Source organism: Labrus bergylta, chromosome 3 (genome assembly GCF_963930695.1).
Source record: "Labrus bergylta chromosome 3, fLabBer1.1, whole genome shotgun sequence".
Taxonomy (NCBI): domain Eukaryota; kingdom Metazoa; phylum Chordata; class Actinopteri; order Labriformes; family Labridae; genus Labrus; species Labrus bergylta.
Window position 1 is genome coordinate 3,975,180 of NC_089197.1, and position 18,136 is coordinate 3,993,315.

At 43.1% G+C, this 18,136-nt stretch overlaps 1 protein-coding gene across 1 annotated transcript in view; it reads right to left on the reverse strand.

Annotated features, from left to right (window-relative positions):
• Nucleotides 1-18,136, reverse strand: part of dpy19l3 (dpy-19 like C-mannosyltransferase 3) — a 72,889-nt gene that overhangs the window by 44,233 nt on the left and 10,520 nt on the right. Inside the window, 7 exon segments of the mRNA XM_065952498.1 lie at nt 1,376-1,442; nt 3,020-3,147; nt 3,289-3,340; nt 3,342-3,420; nt 6,325-6,470; nt 7,078-7,199; nt 11,627-11,717. Of these exon segments, the coding sequence (XP_065808570.1) occupies nt 1,376-1,442; nt 3,020-3,147; nt 3,289-3,340; nt 3,342-3,420; nt 6,325-6,470; nt 7,078-7,199; nt 11,627-11,717 (685 nt within the window).

Genomic DNA, 18,136 nt, shown 5'->3' on the forward strand with positions numbered 1-18,136 from the left:
CCTGATGCTCTGAACGAGACGTTACGAGACCTTGGTGAGACTTGGCTAGAACCCGACGTATCAGAGCAAAGCATGGAGCAAAGTTAAAGGAAATGCCCACCCTGAAGCTCACTCATTATTACACTCTGACTGCAAACAGAGCCGGCCAATCAGGGGACAGTGTGCATATGGGGGGGGGGGGCCTTGAAGAGACAGCAGCTGAAATGAAGCATTTCATGCAATTCTACAATTCACTTAGCAGACACTTTAATCCAAAGCAACGTATATCAGAGAGTAAGAACAACACGAGCAAGGATCTAGAAAAGAAGAGGCTGAAATGTCCGATAAATAAGGAGGTTTTTGAGCTACACGTCTCACAACGCAGCTCGATTTTTGTCCCAGACTGACATCATGAATGGTGAAAGTGAGAATAATAGATCTCCTTTAAAAAGTTGGATTGGTCATGGGGCCAGCCTTAAGACCCTCAAAGCATGGGGATGCAGCCTACAGAATAGTTAAGGACAGCGTGCGGCGTGCTTGACCTGGAATGTGTTTTCATTGAGCGATCCGGGGTGGGGATGTAAGTGGGGTCGCCACGGGATGGATGGATGGTGGGGGGGAAGGTTTGAATGTTTGATTGATCCTGATGTTTGCACGTATGCACTTTTATACATGTATGTGCTCTAGGGGGGTGGGGGAGGGGAAAGGGGGAAAACAGTTGTAATAAATAAAAATAAAAAATTGATCACAAAAGAAAAAGTTGGATCGGTGCATCATTAGTCAACAAATCTCTGGGTAGTCGTGTGTCGTTGTTGTGGCTCGCTGCATGAGGAGACTAAGACCATTTCGACTGAAAACATGTAACATTTACAGCACGCCGTTTTCCTGCACACAGGTTATTACAGAGGAAACGTGAAATGTCTCTCTCTCTCCTCTCCGCTCCACTTTCATCCTGTCACATTAGATGTTTCTGTAATTGTTACAGTGACAAGATCTGATTTCACTTAATTACATTTAGACCCAGCCACAAAAAATAAAAAATAAAAATGTGTCTGCCGCATGAAAATTGGAATTATCTTCAAGCAAAACGTGAGTGCAGCGCGCCGGCCTCTTCACGTCAAACAGATCTCAACTTAATCTTCTTTCTGCGTTTTCAAGAGGAGGCGACCACGACTGTCTGCATCCTCCAGGTGACTTTGATGCACTAAAAAATGATAAATTCATTCTCTGGGCTCCCGGTGCTCGCCTTTCCTTATCTCAAAACATCACATTTATATTTCTTAATCCATAAGAGACACACACACACACACACACACACACACACACACACACCTGGCAGTGTCTGACGAAGAGTGCAGCTACGATGAAGCTCAGGACCAGCGATCCCAGGATCATGAGTTACAGAACTGGAGGAGCCACACACTGAGCAGGGCGCTCACCTGAACGAGGTACAGCGTGGTCACCTGGAGAGACACATGTACAAGGTGATGTGTGAACATGTGGGATTCAGTGCTAGCTATAGCATATCGGGCTAAGTGCCTCCTATCACTGAGTGGAAGCTAGTTAGCCTAGCGTGTTTAGTTGCTGAGAATAGAGGAAAAACATCCTAACGCATTGTTCATAGGTGTTAACACAGGCTGAACTAAGCATCAAATCCCCGAAACCCCCACACAGAGGCCTGAGGGCGATGAGAAGCAGATCCATCCTCTTCTGAAATGTGGACACATTTCCAAAATAGCTGAAGTATCCTCATAGTTTATATTTCTTCACATGAAAACTGAGAAGAATTCAAACGTCAGTTGATGTTGTTTGAAGGTTTTGTGAACTGTCTGGAACCATCTGAAGGAACGTTTGTAATATTTGCTAAAACTGATAATGTGACATGTTGGATTGACACCATCAGTACTCTTCAATCTGTGTTATCATTTGTTATTTGTTAAGTTTTGTCTAGCCGTGGGGGTTTCTAAAAAAGAAGTATGTCTTGTTGAAAGACTCAAAGTAAGAGTGAGGATCTGTGGCCATTTTGATCGAACTGATTGGTTAACAAACAGAGACGTCTAAAAGAGAGCGGCCTTTTATTTGTAAAACTGTCTCAGATCCTGAAAACACAACGGACCGACGGGGACTGTGCATGCAGAACTAGGAAATTATACAAGAAGCTAAAAAACTTTTAAATCATTCAGCTCAATGAGTCTTTTTTTGGGGTACTGACTCAAGACGGGAAACTGGACGGAGAAGAATGGTGATATATAAACCGTTGTTAGGATACGAGAAGACAATTTCAAACCGCTGTCGCTCACCACTCATAATATACAGTAGGTACTTCTAATCAAGAATAATGTCTGATAAAAAGTTGCCTCTTGACTGTAGCTCTTTACTTTCTAGTTTACAAAAACTAGGGCGAGTATCGCTCACCGATGGCCGAAGATCTCCTTGGTGTGTCAGGCCTTTAAAGGCAGAAAGCTAGCCAGATTCCTGAGTGCACCGTCTGAAGGCCACACCTCTCCACACACACATGCTCCGAAACAGAGCGGAGAGAGAAGACCTCAGCACATCGCATTCGACTTTATTATCAGACTGAATGTAAAAACACAAACATGGCAACAGTAAGACAGTAACCATGGCGTCACTTTTCAGACCCTTCAGCTGCCTCAGTTATCACCATCGCTGAAGAGTTCTATGAATGTGTACTCTGGTTTTTCCTCTCGCTTTATCTAAACTCGTTCTCATCGCAGCCCTTTTTTGCTAAGTTAGAAAACGTTATTTTCTTGCACGAGCAGGACGAGCGGTAACAAGTTACAGTGTGCCGGTGGTCATGAGCTTTCTCTGCCGTCTGGCATTTGATTGGGCCTTCCCATCCTGACCTCACAGCAGTGATAGGTCGGCAGCTTTACAGGATAACAGCAGCCTGTTCTTTACAGTACAATATCTACTGATTGCTGTCAGGGTTGTAAAGACTGTTTTAACTATTCTAACAAATGCAAACTGGATGAAATTACCGAGCCTACCTTTAAGTATGCGACCCTTCTCGTAGTCTTACCTGTGTCGTTGTTAGGAAGTCTGCACAGTCCAGGGTGTAAATGACGAGAGCCTGAACAAGAAGGATGAACTGGTTGAACTGCCACGTCAGACAGAAACAGAAGGTGGTCACATACATCAGCCACACCACCCCACCTTCTGCAGGGGGAAACACACAAAAGAACACACTGTGGTTAGATAATCCAAGTGTGTGTGTGTGTGTGTGTGTGTGTGTGTGTCGTGTGTGTGTGTGTGTGTGTGTGTGTGTGTGTGTGTGTGTGTGTGTGTGTGTGTGTACCTGCTGCAAAGCGCTGAGCTGAGGCCTGAGGAAGCAGGTGATAGTGGGTGACCTGCAGAGCGAGGAAGGGCAGAGACCAGTTCTCTCTGAGCGAGATGGTGAACTCCACCCGAGTGGTGTCGACCCTGAGAGGAGGAGGAGGAGGAGGAGGAGGAGGAGGAGGAGGATAGAGGAGGAGGAGCAGGACCAGGAGAGGAGGAGGAGGAGGAGGATGAGGATGAGGAGGAGAGAGGAGGAGGAGAAGGAGGAGGAGGAGGAGGAGGAGGAAAAAGGAGGATGAGCAGGAGGAGGAGGAGGATGAGGAGGAGGAGGAGGAGGAGGAGGAGGAGGAGAGGAGCAGGAGGAGGAGGAGGAGGAGGATGAGGAGGAAAAGGAGGAGGAGGAGGAGCAGGAGGAGCAGGAGAGGAGGAGGAGGAGGAGCAGGAGGATGAGGAGGAGGAGGATGAGGAGGAGGAGGATGAGGAGGATGAGGAGGAGGAGGGAGAGACAGGTGGATGTTGGAAATGAATTCAAAACATTGATTTTCAGAAGACTGTCTGGTCCACATCTTACTGCTTCACATGCTGCTCAGACACTTCATCAGCTGGTAACTAAAAACCACTGTGACAGACAAAAAGGTCCGGAGACCTTAAAGTATACATCAGCTTCAAACTGCGCTGCTTTCTTTTTGATTGTGTCTCCCTAACTTTCCTGAGGTTTGTAAAACTCTGTGACCCTTCGTGTGACTGTCGGCAGGGGTCAGTGAAGACTCCTCACCTCGGTATTGATCCAAGAGGACAGCAGAGAAAAATGCCAGAAGGGGTTTCTGAACTCCTTTCAACAAAAATAACACCAAGTAATGCAAAAAACAGCACACCACCACTAACCCCAACTGGAGACGAGTAGACTGGTCTCACTGACCACTGTATTCCAGTTTAACCACAGTCTGTTGAAGGAATAGCTCAATGGTAATTTGCTTGCTTCTTTGCAATATGTTTTTTTAAAGTTCTTCCCTGAAAGCTGGATGAGACAATATTTTAGATAAATTCAAATAACTTTATTTATCTGCTCTGAAGTGACGTCCACACACATACGACATCAAGAGAACGATCAACTGAGGTGAGTAAAGCTTGATAACTGGCAACTGGACTTGGTTCAACATCTTGAAGGAGAATGGACGGAGCGAGAAAATGAGCCTCTGTGGATCATAATGACTGATGCTCAAGGATGACTCTGACTAGCTGAGTCGTTGACCTAGTTTTAGCATAGAGTCGTGGCACCTCTCAAGCCACCAGACCTTCCATATTTTGGTTCGCACTCGGCCTAATTCCCAACCCGAAGTCCCCGACAGACTGAGCTACTGCTGGCCCATTACCCTCATAACCATAGACTGTCACTCACTGTCTATAAAAATGGACGGAGCAACAGGGGCCTTGAGGGAAGCCAAAAGATTTAGGGCTCTCCCTGCTGTCTGCTTCAGAATAGGTCATAGACCCCGCCTCCTCCATGTTAGCAGATGGGACATAGGTCAAACTATCAATGGTGGCTGGTGGCTCTTGGTTAGTGCACCCACCCATCTACGGAGGCAAAAGTCCTCCAAGCGGGCGACCCGGGGTTCAACTGTCGACGACCTGCAGCTCCTTTCCTGCATGTCGTTCCCTACACTCGCTCCCCGATATCCGACACTGTCCTATATCTAAATAAAGGCATAAAAAAGCTCAAAAAGTACATCTTAAAAAAATAAAATAATGCACGTCAAATCATTTTTTGTCAAACCCAGATTCTGTAGTGAAATGGTCATGATCGTGCTGATCTATTCTACAATTCTACAATCCATTTAGTGACGTGAATCTCAGAGTTCATACAACACGAGCGAGGATCTAGAAAGGAGGAAACAACGTCCCTGTTGCATATTTCTTGGTTTCAAATTAGACCAAAGGCGATATATCAGCCGCACGTTACAGGGTTATTTTGGCTTCACTTTTTATAAAAAGGACGGAGACTGAGATGCACTCTCCATATTTATATACAGTCAATACTCATGACAAACACTGTCCCAAGTACCTGACAGACAGTGTCGTCAACTTACGAGCAAATCTTTAGTGATCTACTTCATGTCAAACACAGAACTCAGCTTCCTGGAGCTTGGATTCATATTCTGTTCACATGGCATTGATTTTGTAGGTGAAGTGCTTTGCTGGATTTCATCCTGTAAGCAGCTGCTATGAATCAAAGTTTAAAGAGAGTGGCTTTTAAAAGGCGATTTACTTCCTCTTCCTCACTGCTCTGAGGAAAGAAAGCCCAAAAAATGCATCTTTTGAAAATATTCCCTGCTGACATAAAAGGAGAAGAATCTAATGAAACGAACTCATTCAAACATTTTCTTTCCCGGAGAGGTTCCTCACAATGATTTATTTTCTGTGTATCAAAAAGAACTTGAGACGTTTTTTTTATACCGCTGGTTTAAGGAAAAGTTTGAGCATTATTAATAAAATCATTTCGCTGCTGTTATTATAAAGTTTTGAAGAGACACAGAAAGATTTTAAATGAAGATGTTTTTAAATAAGGTGGCTTGTAATTGTTACCTTAAAGGAGCAATATGTAACTCTGACACCTAGTGTTTAAAATGGGTACTGCAGTCCAAATCAACACATTGTAGTCACATTGTAAGACTTTATTAGTTTGTCAGCCACTTCTGCGTCGTTCTTTTGTCATGTCTCGTCTTTTTCAGGAGCAGTCTACCTGAAAGGGCATATTTCATTTCATTTCATTTCAAACCTTTATTTAATCCTCGAAAATCATTGAGGTCTCCCTCGTTTACAATGATGTCAAGATACAAATCACAACAAAACAAAAAGGTCACAAAATAAAACAACAAAGACGGGTCAAAATGATTCTCACTGTGGTAAAGTGGTTTGAGACCGTTGTCTTAATTTGTCCAAGAGAAACAAGCGTGTCAGTCTTGAGAAAGTGTTGTAAATTATTCCACATTTGTTGTGTATTTTATGTGTAAACAGCTTCAGTAACACACATTTATCATCACCACCCACCTGTTGAGGATGTACCAGACCCCGGTGAGGGTACCAGCCAGCCAGGATCCGGACAGGAGCCAAGCTGTGAGGTACAGAGCGATCACATACACCGCTTGGAGCGAGAACACTGTGTAAATGTAGAAATAGACTGGCTCCAGATACGCCTGGACCACACACCCCCACACACACACACACACACACACACACACACACACACAAACAGACACCATTAGTTCATTAGGCACTATAAATGAACACACAGAGAGTCGACTGCGGCGACAGTGGCTGACAGGAGCACCCGGGAACACCGTGGCATTTTCAGAGTTTGCTCTGATATTTCACTTCCTGGCATTCTTGTCAGGGTGACGCTGCTGAGGAAGCGAAGTGTGCTGTTTCTCGGTTAATTGATATGCCAATACAGAAACCTTTTCCCGCCAGTGTGACAAGTGCAAGTGTGGCGAGCCGTGTCAGCTAAATGGACTAAATGTAAAAATGTCACATCTTCTCAAATGCCTGACATTCTCTTAATGTGACTGTAATTCAAAACAGAAACAAGGACCTGGTTAAAATAATGACTGAATTTAAGTATATATAAAGGGTTTGCTTTTTTTTTTTTTTTACATTTTTCACAACACAAGAATGCTTCACTTCACCGGGCAAACATGTCAAGAAAAGTCACAGAGACAGTCAATCAATGTTGAAATAGTGGCTGTCTAATCGTAAGTGTTTTGACGCCTTTTGTAAACAGCAGACAGCTGAGTGATGTGTTACCTGTACGGGCAGCGATCTGTAGAGAACACTGAGAAAGACCTCCTGGTAGATATTCATTCGCTGTAGGAGATTAATGGTCCTCTTGGATTCTGTCAAGTTGTCATGGATCAATTCTGAGAGGCCTAGGGGACACACACACACACACACACACACACACACACACACTTTGAAAATGCCACCACTTCTTCACAGTGACATGCGACTGACAACTATTATTATTGGCTTTGTGATAACTTTGAGAGGAAGGGATGTGAATGTTTCTTTAAGTAGCAAACATAGTGCGCTGTTATCAAGAACAATGGCAGTGTTTGAAATTCTGTCAGCCGCTAAAAACCAACGGGCTGCTCTGCTCAAAATTTTAATTCCTTAATTGCTGAAAGCAACAATGAACGTCTGAACCCATCCGTGCATTCAACCATGAAAGCCTTAAAACACGCTACATATACTGAATTTAAAATAAGAGTAATGCCATGCTGCTTTTTTCTCACAAAAAGTTGACCAGAAAAAACTTTAACACCATAAACTGATCTTTACACTAACATGTCTGAAACATTGCCTTGTTCCCCGGTATGTAAGGAAAGGTTGAGTTAGCTTTGACCCAGGTCAGGGGTCGGATGTGCAAGTACCTGGACAGTTTCTGTTGAGGTGATTTATTTCCGGGATAGATGCTTAAAACTAGAAAATACTAGAGCCCGAGCGATTAATCGGACTGCCCTTAAAATCGGCCGATATTAGTGCCGTCAAAAATCTACTTCGGCTCTACCACTGAGCCGCAGCTGTCCCAAAAACACACTCAGAGGAACCTTTTAACTCGTTTTGGAATTGCAAACCGATTGCTATCACATTTACTGTGAATTATGAAGCATTAGCTGACAGCGATCCCTTTGATTCTCCTCCAGCGCCACCATCACTTCCAACGGTCACTTTTGGCGGTTGTTCAAAAAACCAATTAACATATTCATGGTGGCGCTGGAGAGTCCACATCTTCCAAACAGAGTGAGGCTGTCCGACTTTTCTATACTTCGATACTTCTTGATACCACGTCCAGAACGACAGGAAGTCCTTTGTTTTAAAAAGTTGATAGTATCAGAGAGTAGTGCTGTAGTCAAGACCACACAAACCAAGACCGAGACATCCCGAGACCAGAGTGCTCCGAGACCGAGTCGAGACCAAGACCAAGGCATGGGGCAAAACCTTAAATATCACTGAAAAACCCTCATCTTGCGTGCAGGCTGCGTGTCACTCACGTGTAACACCAGGAAGGTTGCAGCCGTAACCGGGGGATAAAAATCTAATTATGACTTGAATTAAATTATTTGTTTTTTTAGAAGGACACAGAGTAAAAATGCTTTCGAGTCCGAGACGAGACAGAGACCTCCAATCAGTGGCCTCGAGACCAGTCTTCAGACCAAGACCATTCAAGTGATAAAAAAACTATCAGAAAGTGATATTTTTTAATCTCTCGTTGCTTATGTGAAATCTAAGAACTGATTTATTTACTGTAGTATCCTCTGAAATTACTTAACTGGTGGTGATGATTTTTTCATGTATTACTTGGAAAGTGAGTTGAGTCTTGTTAAAAGTTGCCACGAGTGAAAGAGAGAGAACATTTTCTTAATTGCACAAATATGTGTAGGCTACTGGAATCTGGAGAAATGACCCAACATGGGCGCCTCAGACTTTGTTTGATATTGTTTGATTTTTTTTTTTACTTCCATCATATCTAAGTTTAAAATTCTGGTGTTGTGACACCCCTAATACAGATAATGATGTGGGCATAACATGTTTGCAATATTGCATTTTCTCAGTGGGAGAATGAAAAATGGAGTTAAGAAACAACCCGCACAGAGGGTCAAAGACACCGCAGGGGGAGAGTCTGTGAACTGCGATAGCGTTTCTCGTCTTTCTTGCCCTGACACATTTTCCCGTGATGTCTCAGCATTCCTCTTTCTCAACAATTACCTGCTGAGCACAATGATGTGATTTCATTTGGTGGAAAAGCAGTAAAAAATGCGAGCCGAGTTGTAATAAACCAGAATTTTCTCCAAACCATTGCACGACACTGTGATCAGTCTAAATCGAGCACTGGGTGCAGTATCATTACTATGTATCTGGTTTGACTGAAACTAAATGTGACACCAAAACCAGCAGCGGAGAGCCGACTTCCTGCTGCAGGCTGCGGGGTGTCAGCCTGATCACCGCTGTGTTCTTGAGCCATGTAAGACTATGAAGTTTTCCATAAACAACATGCACAACACATGACCAGCGCCGTCTCCTTCCTTAAATGTCCTGTTTGCCTCTCTTACTATTATAAATCCCTCCCTAATGCCACAATTTCCCAGTTTGGGATCAATAAAGTAATTATATTCTATTCTATTCTATCCCTTACATGTAACGGTCAAATCAGCAGGCTCCAAAATGCTGCCGCTTTGACCAAATGCTTAAAGTCTTTCTATGTGATTTTTCAAACTTAAATGTAGAAATCAAGAATATCCTCTGAAAATAACTCTGTGAGTCATGACTGTCTACAATGGGTGTAACACCCGAGTCCCACTGTCTGTGATGTTTTCAGAGTTTTCAGAGTCCTATCTTCACTTTGTTTACATCGCTCGGATGGCCGGCTGACTCCTCCCCTCGTGTATAAAAGTTGTTTAATTGAGGGACTAGAGAAAAGAAGAATAACATACTGTACTCACTGCTTAACTGTGTTTCTAGATCACGCTCATTTCAGGTAAATTTACATGCAGTGTGAAGATACCAGCATAATAAAGATCGCTAGCATTAGCATGCTAACACAACAATGCAGCGTGAGTTGTTTTGGTTTCATGCTGGTGCTCAAGGGCGACAGTTTTAGTTAGCCCAGTGTTTTATATTTGCTCGTCTACATCCCATTTGTGTTTTACTTGTTTGTTAAAAAGAAAGAAAAACGAGGAGTGGATGCCAAAAAGGTCCCACGTTTAAAAAGCTTATTCAAAAGTTACCTTTGAGGTTAGTATAATCATTTAGATGTGTACTATTCCCTTGTTTTCATTGTTTTTACACAGAGAAAATGATTCATCGGCGTGTTCTAGGAGAAAAATGGTTTTAAAAGTCTCCTGTGTTTAAATGTGCACTCAACATAAGTGGTTCTATGAGCAGACATTACATTACAGCTTTTCCATGCATGTTGTGTTGTTAAAGTGTCTTTTTAATCCCAATGGGACTCCATGGTTAAATAAAAATTCAAATTTTTACAATGAATGCTTCTTTTTTCATGAACACCAGCCTCCCCCCCCCCCCCCCCCTCCGAGTTACCATTAAAAGTTAAGCTACTGCAGTTTGTCTGCGTCGAGCCATTCTGCTGTGACAGAAGAAAAAAAAGAAGTAAACTCCGAATGAGACAGAAATGGAGGTCAGCCAATTCCTCAACTGATTAGCCTTCAGCTAAATTATTTTCCTCGGTTGGAAAATTAGGCCCGCTTCCAACTAGGAATTTTACATGATAATGGGGACAAAATAATTAGACTAATTTCCCTCAGACCAGACTGTGCGTCACAAGAACTGCAGTGAATTGTTGTGTCTGCTTGGAAAACAGAGGGTAGTAAAACTTTTTTTTCCTTGTAAGGACGAGATGAGGCAGCCATCTGGTGACTCAAACCATGTAAAATGTGAAGTTTTATTTGCTGATAGAAATGTGACGAACATGTTACAAATCTTACTGTTTTTGTAAGTCTCTCAAAACAGCACAATACCCAGGAGAAGCTGAGTGTGACTTCATACAGTCAATGTTAGCTTTGACCCTGACTGAACGTTAGCTGAGGCCTGCTGCCTTTTCTCTCGTCAGGTCGGCCAAGCTTCAGCTTCAATCAGGTCTTGTACAGCTCGGTTACAGACAGTGATCGCTGTGATAAATCTGAACTAAGAATATCTAGTTATTTTAGAAACAATGGTCCTTAGTCTCTGTTAAAGATAGGATTCATCTCGCTTCTCGACACTGGTCATCAAATCGACAACCAAACTTTTGTTACTTTTAGTTTGCAGCCTACAGCGCAGTAAACCAAAGTCACTTCCAAGTTTAACAGATTCCTTTAAAGCAGTGGTTCTCAACAGGTGGGTAGGCACCCAAAAGTGGGTCGCGGAGCTGTTAACAGTGGGTCGTGAATGTGTGCCTGGAAAACAAAAATTGTGTCAAAGTCTATGAAGCGCTGTTTAAACGTGTCTGTTGTGTTTCTGTTTCTTTGTTCTGTCAGAAAGAAACAGGTCTTAATTTGTCATGGGGGAGTTGGTGGTGGATCCTGAGACCAGAACAATTGAGAACAAGGTCTTTAAAGGCTTGCTACACATCAGACACACCTCCCCCTCCCCTCCTGTCTCCAGATTCAATAGCAGTAGTGTTGCAGTACTCAAAATCGGTCTTGGTCTCAAGACCCCTTTTTGAAGGTCTTGGTCTCAGTTTTACTCGCTCTTATCTTGGTCTCGGATTGCGCAGACTCCAGATTTTGGATAAAAAAATGGCAAATGTTATAGAAAAGGACAGTGTGGGCAAAGTTCCCATAAACATGAAGCCTACCTTCCTGTATTGACGGGGCCTGCAACATTTGCTTGAAGTAGGAGTAGTACAGTCCACACTCGGTCCTGAAGGAGATCTCCCGCTCCACTTCCTGAAAACAAGAAAGGGGAATTTTGGGGTTTGTGAAACCAAACACTTCTGTTCTCAGTAATATGGAAAACAGAAATCCCAACCTTGGCAAGACATGACAGAAATGGAGGAGGATAGAGGCAAAGCTGCTAATACACTCGTAATCCCCGACAATAACAATGAGACAGGTAAATAGGGCCTGTGTGTGTGTGTGTGTGTGTGTGTGTGTGTGTGTGTGTGTGTGTGTGTGTGTGTGTGTGTGTGTGTGTGTGTGTGTGTGTGTGTGTGTCTCTGGAGATTAGTGTTTCACTGGAGGGTAAAAACAGAAAGTGACAAACAGTAAACAACCAGCTGCAGAATATTAAGTCAATCATATGTCTGTCATGTTTTCTTTTCAAAAAGTTTTTGTGAAAGGTGACTAAAAAGAAATTCTCTTTGACGTTGGTGATGTACACACCTGTACATCATGTTCGGGGATTACTCATAGAGTCATCCAAGACAACATGTTAAAAACACATTCATACTTTTGAAAAAGGTATATTTTGTATCGTTGCATAAGGATTCATTGATTCAATAATGATTCTTATCCTCCATTTTCCATGAAACCACCACAGCTGTAATTCTACAAATGCATAAATCCACCGTGACATTAAATCTCACTTTCACAGTTCATCATATTTAAATTATCTTCCATCAAAAACAAACTCAAAGCCTTCAGTGTAGCTTTAAAGATAAACATAATTTAACTGATGCTGTAATACAGCACGCCTTGCCATTAGGAGTGCTCTTTAACACACAGTGTGTAGACTCCACCACCAGGGGGCGCTCAATCAAAACAATAACAAAAAGAAGAGACGGTCACTCAATGTAAAGTAACTGAGCATGTAGTGCATCACTGCTTGACACTCTGGAGAGTGATGATGCTTGTTTTAAACCATATAGCTCCCTCTGCTGGTGACAGCAAGAAAACGAACAGCTAGTGTAATACAATGATGCTCAAATGAAATGCTATTTGACTCGGGAATAAATCTTTTAATATCAGTGCATACCTGTGATAAAATTAGCCGATACCGATAGTCACTGGATAAACGAATATCGGCCAAATTATCGGCCAGCCGATTAATCGGTTGGGCTCTGCAAGAGAGTGGACTAGACTCCAAACAGCTGGACGCACACACACACACAAGCAGTCTAAAATAAGCCTCTCTGCTAACACTGTGACTGTAATCACAGCAGCTGTACTGAATGTGGAAACAAATTAAAAGGAAAGAGATTGAGTTCGTCACCTTAAGGACCCTCAGCAGCAAATGGCCTAACCACCGCGAGCAGCGTTCACTTCATTTGTTTAATTTGAGTTCTTCCCAGCACAAAGATGTCATGTACTAAATGAGCTTCACTGACATCTCCCTGACTCTCTAAATAAATGTGTCAGCCATCTAGAATGGAACAATGTACACTTTTTAAGTCCAGTGACCTCAGCAACTCGGAGCATAGCGCCACAAATGTTCTCAGGCTCTTTGAACATATTATTAAAACCATTGGAGAGGATTCTGTATAAGACATTTCCTGCGGTCCTGACATGTTTCTCTTTGTTGCCAGTCTATGAATAGACACACAGTCTGTATATAGGAAGATAAACCCTCTTAGTTTCTGAAGTCAAGCCAATATGAACATGCCTTACATCTGGATTCATTCTAATGTCCAGTAGGAGACACGTTTATTGTCTCAATCTGTAGTTTGAAGTTTTTTTCCATGAAACACATTTGAGAGGGAACACGTTAAAGATTACTGACATTGTGGCTCATGAAACATGACATATCAAGATACTCAGAATGCAGCTTTGTTAAAGGCAGAATGTGCGATATTTTACAGATAAATATATCAGAAATCAAGTATATCCTGTACAATATATCAGTGATAGGCCAATATCAGGGTCCTAAGACGCTGACTAGACTCTTCTCCTCTGTCGCCCCCCGGTGGTGGAATGAACTTCCAAACTCCATTGGATCTGCAGAGTCCCTCTGCACCTTTAAGAAAAAGCTAAAGACCCAGCTCTTTCATGAATACCTACTAACTTAATGATGATGGTCTCCATATTATTGATGATGATGATGGTAATGATGATGGTTTTTGTTTGATAACGACGACTTATAAGATGGTTTCTATACTGATTAGAGCTCTCAAGAACTGCCCTCAATGTTGTGCTTTGCCTCTGGTCACTTCCTGTCAGCACCTGTGTGTCCAATCAGACTCAAAGCTGATCGTTTGCTCTTACTGACATTGTTCCCTTTTTCTAGATCCTTGCTTGTGTTGTACTTACTCTCTCAGAATTGTAGAATATCAGCTGACATGTGATGTTCAGGTTATTGAAAATTAGGGTTTCATGGGGTGCTCATGGACACTGTCAGATGTGGACGCATCATGAGTCACTGAAAATCAATAATATGTCAATTTAGGCACATGCAAAAGTGAAAACTTATTTCTAACTGCTCCGCCTGTATCACAAAGTTGGCCTGTAATTCTTAGTCCTGTTGCAATGGTTGTTACCTGGATGTGTGCATCAGACATAAATGCAGATGAAGCCTGAGTGACATCACCCATCTGTTCCTGCAGCAGCTGCCTGTCTCCATGCTGAAAATGTCTAACTTTCTCAAAACCTTTCAGTCAACCAAACGAGACAGGCTGAGGTGTGTTTTAAGCATCTTCACAAATCATTACACCGGGCTGCCTGTCAATCAGGTCAGCTATGTGATTTATTGTGAAAAACTCTTATCCTTCATTAAATTAAATATGTGACTTCTGGGGATTCTGCAAACAGCCTCAAGCCGACACTCCACCGAGCATTTTGCACATTTTGACTGAGGTTGCCGCTGTGCACTGATTGTTTAGTGATTTGATTGAAATCAAATAACTAAGAAACTTTAATAAATACCATTTTGGGGCGCTGGTGGCGCAGTGCACGCCCCATGTGTGGAGGCCGTGGTCCTCCAAGGGGGCGGCCCAGGTTTGAATCCCCCTGTGGCTCCTTTCCCTCATGTCATTGCCCGCTTTCCTTTCTCTCCATTAAAGGAACAAAAAGCCCAAAAATAAATAAAAATAAAAATAATACCATTTAAAAAAACTGTGTCTACTTCTGTGTCAACCTGAGACACAGCAGGAAGCCTTTTTAATAAAATCTAAAATATATAAATGATCATAGGATGTACTTGAATTGCATGTCTTTGATTGAGTGACAAATGGAGAAGGAGAAGGAGAAGGAGACACACTCGTGTACTTTATATAGAGTTACTAAACTAACTCCTACTGTGAGCTGAGATTGGACAGCTGGGGGGGTTGACACTTTTTATTTGCACCGATTGATCCCCGTGAAACTCGTGCTGCACGCTGTGACTGTGAGTGAGAGCTCGTCAGCCGTGTGTGTGTTTAATTAAAGGTTGAAATTAAAACAGTATCACATCTCCTACCGTGAGCTGAGAGAACCACAGCAGATTCTCGTGTATGGCGTCGACACACCAGGCGTGAGACAGTGCCAGAGCCACGGCCAACAGCAGCCCCGTTGCCACGGAAACACACTGTAGCCACGGCCACTGGGGTGAACCGGAACAAGAACCGGATCCTCTGAGCAAAGAAAGCCCCACTTTACCCCCCTGGTGTGTGGCATTAGACCTATTTTTGTCCCACGTCTTGTTACTGCACGTCCCTGGAGGTGATGCATCTTGAAAAAGGCTCAAATTATGTTCAGGCTCGCTCAGCTTGACTCTCTTACGAAGCTCCATTTGCCAAATAATACAGAAACTATCAATACATTCTGGGATGCTTTGATGAGCTGAATCCAGGTAGATAAACAGTACGCTCCACAGTAGAGTTATAGAAGTGATCCAAATCCATTACAGAAAAAAAATGTAAATTTGGTGCGTCTTCATTTCTTGAAGTCGGTCCAAATAAATTAGCTTTTTAATCGCTTCAAGTTCCGTGCCAAAGGAAATATGCAAAAAGCTTTCCCAGAGGGATTGAGCAGCTGATTTTCCTTCCCAATCCTTTTTGTGAGTTAGCTCAAGGCAAAATAAGCCTTGGCTTTTCACCAAGAACTCTGATGAGATGGCTAATCCTCGGTTTAAATTAAGGTCAAAGAAAAAAAGGCCTGGTTAACAAGTTCACGCGTTGCTCATAACAATGAAAGCTAGTTCCTCTCTCAGAAAAGTACCGATCCTCTTCTCTACTGGTTCTCTCCTTTTACCAAATTTCTCTTCAAAGGTTTCAGAGTAAGTCCCATCTCTCTGATGTGGTGCTTAAAGAATCCAAGCAGGGGTCCTTCCAGCATTGGCCCGGCTACTTTTATATCTATCGGAGCCAAAACATGGGCCAACTGTTGCCTCCCCTGAAGTCTCACAGAGAATTTGAAACAGAAAAGCAATCTCTCCCCACAAATCAGCGGCTTAGTTTGAAGAGAGGAGCAAACACAGAGAGGCTGAGCTACAGAACGTCTGCAAACAACAGGATGGGCTGTAGATCACCGGAGCAGCCAGGGGGGAGGGAAAGAAAGAAAAGAGAGTTGACTACTGGTGACCTTTTGTCTATAAAAAAACACACATGCACACAGGAAAAAGAATAAGATCGAGTGGGGGTGGGGATCAGCAGGGGAACATTTTGGAACATCATTTGGAAAATGTGGGGAATTTGTTAAGAGGGTTTTGTGGATGTGGAAAGCGGTGACAAGCTGTGAGCACATGTCTGAAATGAACTCCATTTAGCGAGTGGGACGGATGTGGACATGACTTCACACCTGATGAATTCAAGAGGCCAGATTACGCCAGCTGTCGTAATCTGGTGTCGTAACAACACTGCTACCACACTCCCCTTTAACAATGAAGTGGATAGGAAACCATCAGTCATGTCGAGTTAAGTCAGACGCTAATGGTTGCGAGTACAAACTCCACACAGGCAGTATTCCCGAACTCACAAATGACTTTCCAGCATGTTTCACAGAGCTTTCCATCCTACATGGACCGTCCTAGACACACTGAGGAGCACGTGTGTGTGTGATGCAGTAAGTGGGAAAGTGTGAGAGAGAGAGAGAGAGAGAGAGAGAGACAGAGAGAGAGAGAGACAGAGAGAGAGAGAGAAAAAGAGGGAGATCTCTGTGGACCAGAAACTGAATACATCATCGTACTGGCTGAGGGAGAGCAACAGTTCACCATAAGGTCAGAACTCAGCATCGACTCGCAGATTCACAAACGTCTAAAAGGCGAGCTAGCGGTAAACTCCATTCAGAACATTTACATGCAGTTTGAAAAAGTCGATTTACTGTGTTGGTCCGACTTAATCTGGACTTTTAAAGTTCATGTAAACATGTTAGTCCCACTGAAATCGTATCAAGTCAAAATGTCTCAAAGTCAGACTAACACATGCGGTTGGGGATCGATTTCCTCTTGCATGTATACGCCTCAATCCGACCCAAACTGGCCTCGGCGTTCTGTGCAAGCGCCACAGCTCCCACACTGGGCTTTGACCTGACCCGGAAGTCAAACAGCAAAAGTGTAGCATGGCAGAAGTCATGTTGTTGTCCGCCCTTGGATAGCACCATAGAGGGAAAGCGTGCATCTCATTTGTAACAGGGTAAAGTGCCACTTGCTTACTTCCGAGCAAGTTCAACTGGAAGGAGGTCCAATAGTAACCAGCTGAAGGGGGTTTTCTCGCCATCAACCTTTACGTACGGAGTCAGACATTCTTCCATCAATCAATCAAATCTCCCCTGCTGCATGTACAGTATACTGGGAAAAGGACAGTAGTCCATTTAAATGGCCTAATTGATCTATCAACATAGATCTACTTCCCTGCGCATGTAAACATACCGACTGTTTCTTTGGATTGGAAAAGAGAACCTGTTCAAAACCTGTTAAAAACAAATTGAATCCTTTTCTTTCTTTTTTGGCCGAGCCTCTCCACTGAGAGCAGAGCTTTTTGAGAACAGTTTCCCCGAGTGAGTAAATGTGGAGGCCTTGGCGTTGTTTTAGAAACAACATAAAGAAAAAGCCTGCTCAGACACAAAGGTATGTGTTCGAGTAAAGTGGCTACAGATGTGGTTCCTTCCTCTCTCTCTCTGTGATTACTTGACTGTATACAAAAAACTGGAAGTTGCCAACATGACATCACTTAATTGTTTGTGGACTACCATTCTGAAGCCTCACATTTGGCCTTTTCCATGTTTGCCAATCTTTGCTTATTGGAGCCAAAAGAACAGAAAGGATCTGCAGTCGTTCTGATTTACTGGTTGCAGTTGAGGCCAGTGAGTCGACTGCAGGTTCTCCGGTCACAAAGCATTCCCTGCTCTGTTGTCTGTTTCACTCTGAATGAGAGCATAGTTCCAAAAATAGTCGTCATGCTGCTTTGAAGAAGACTTTATAGTATCTGCAGCTGAGACCATGAACTGGTTTAAATAAA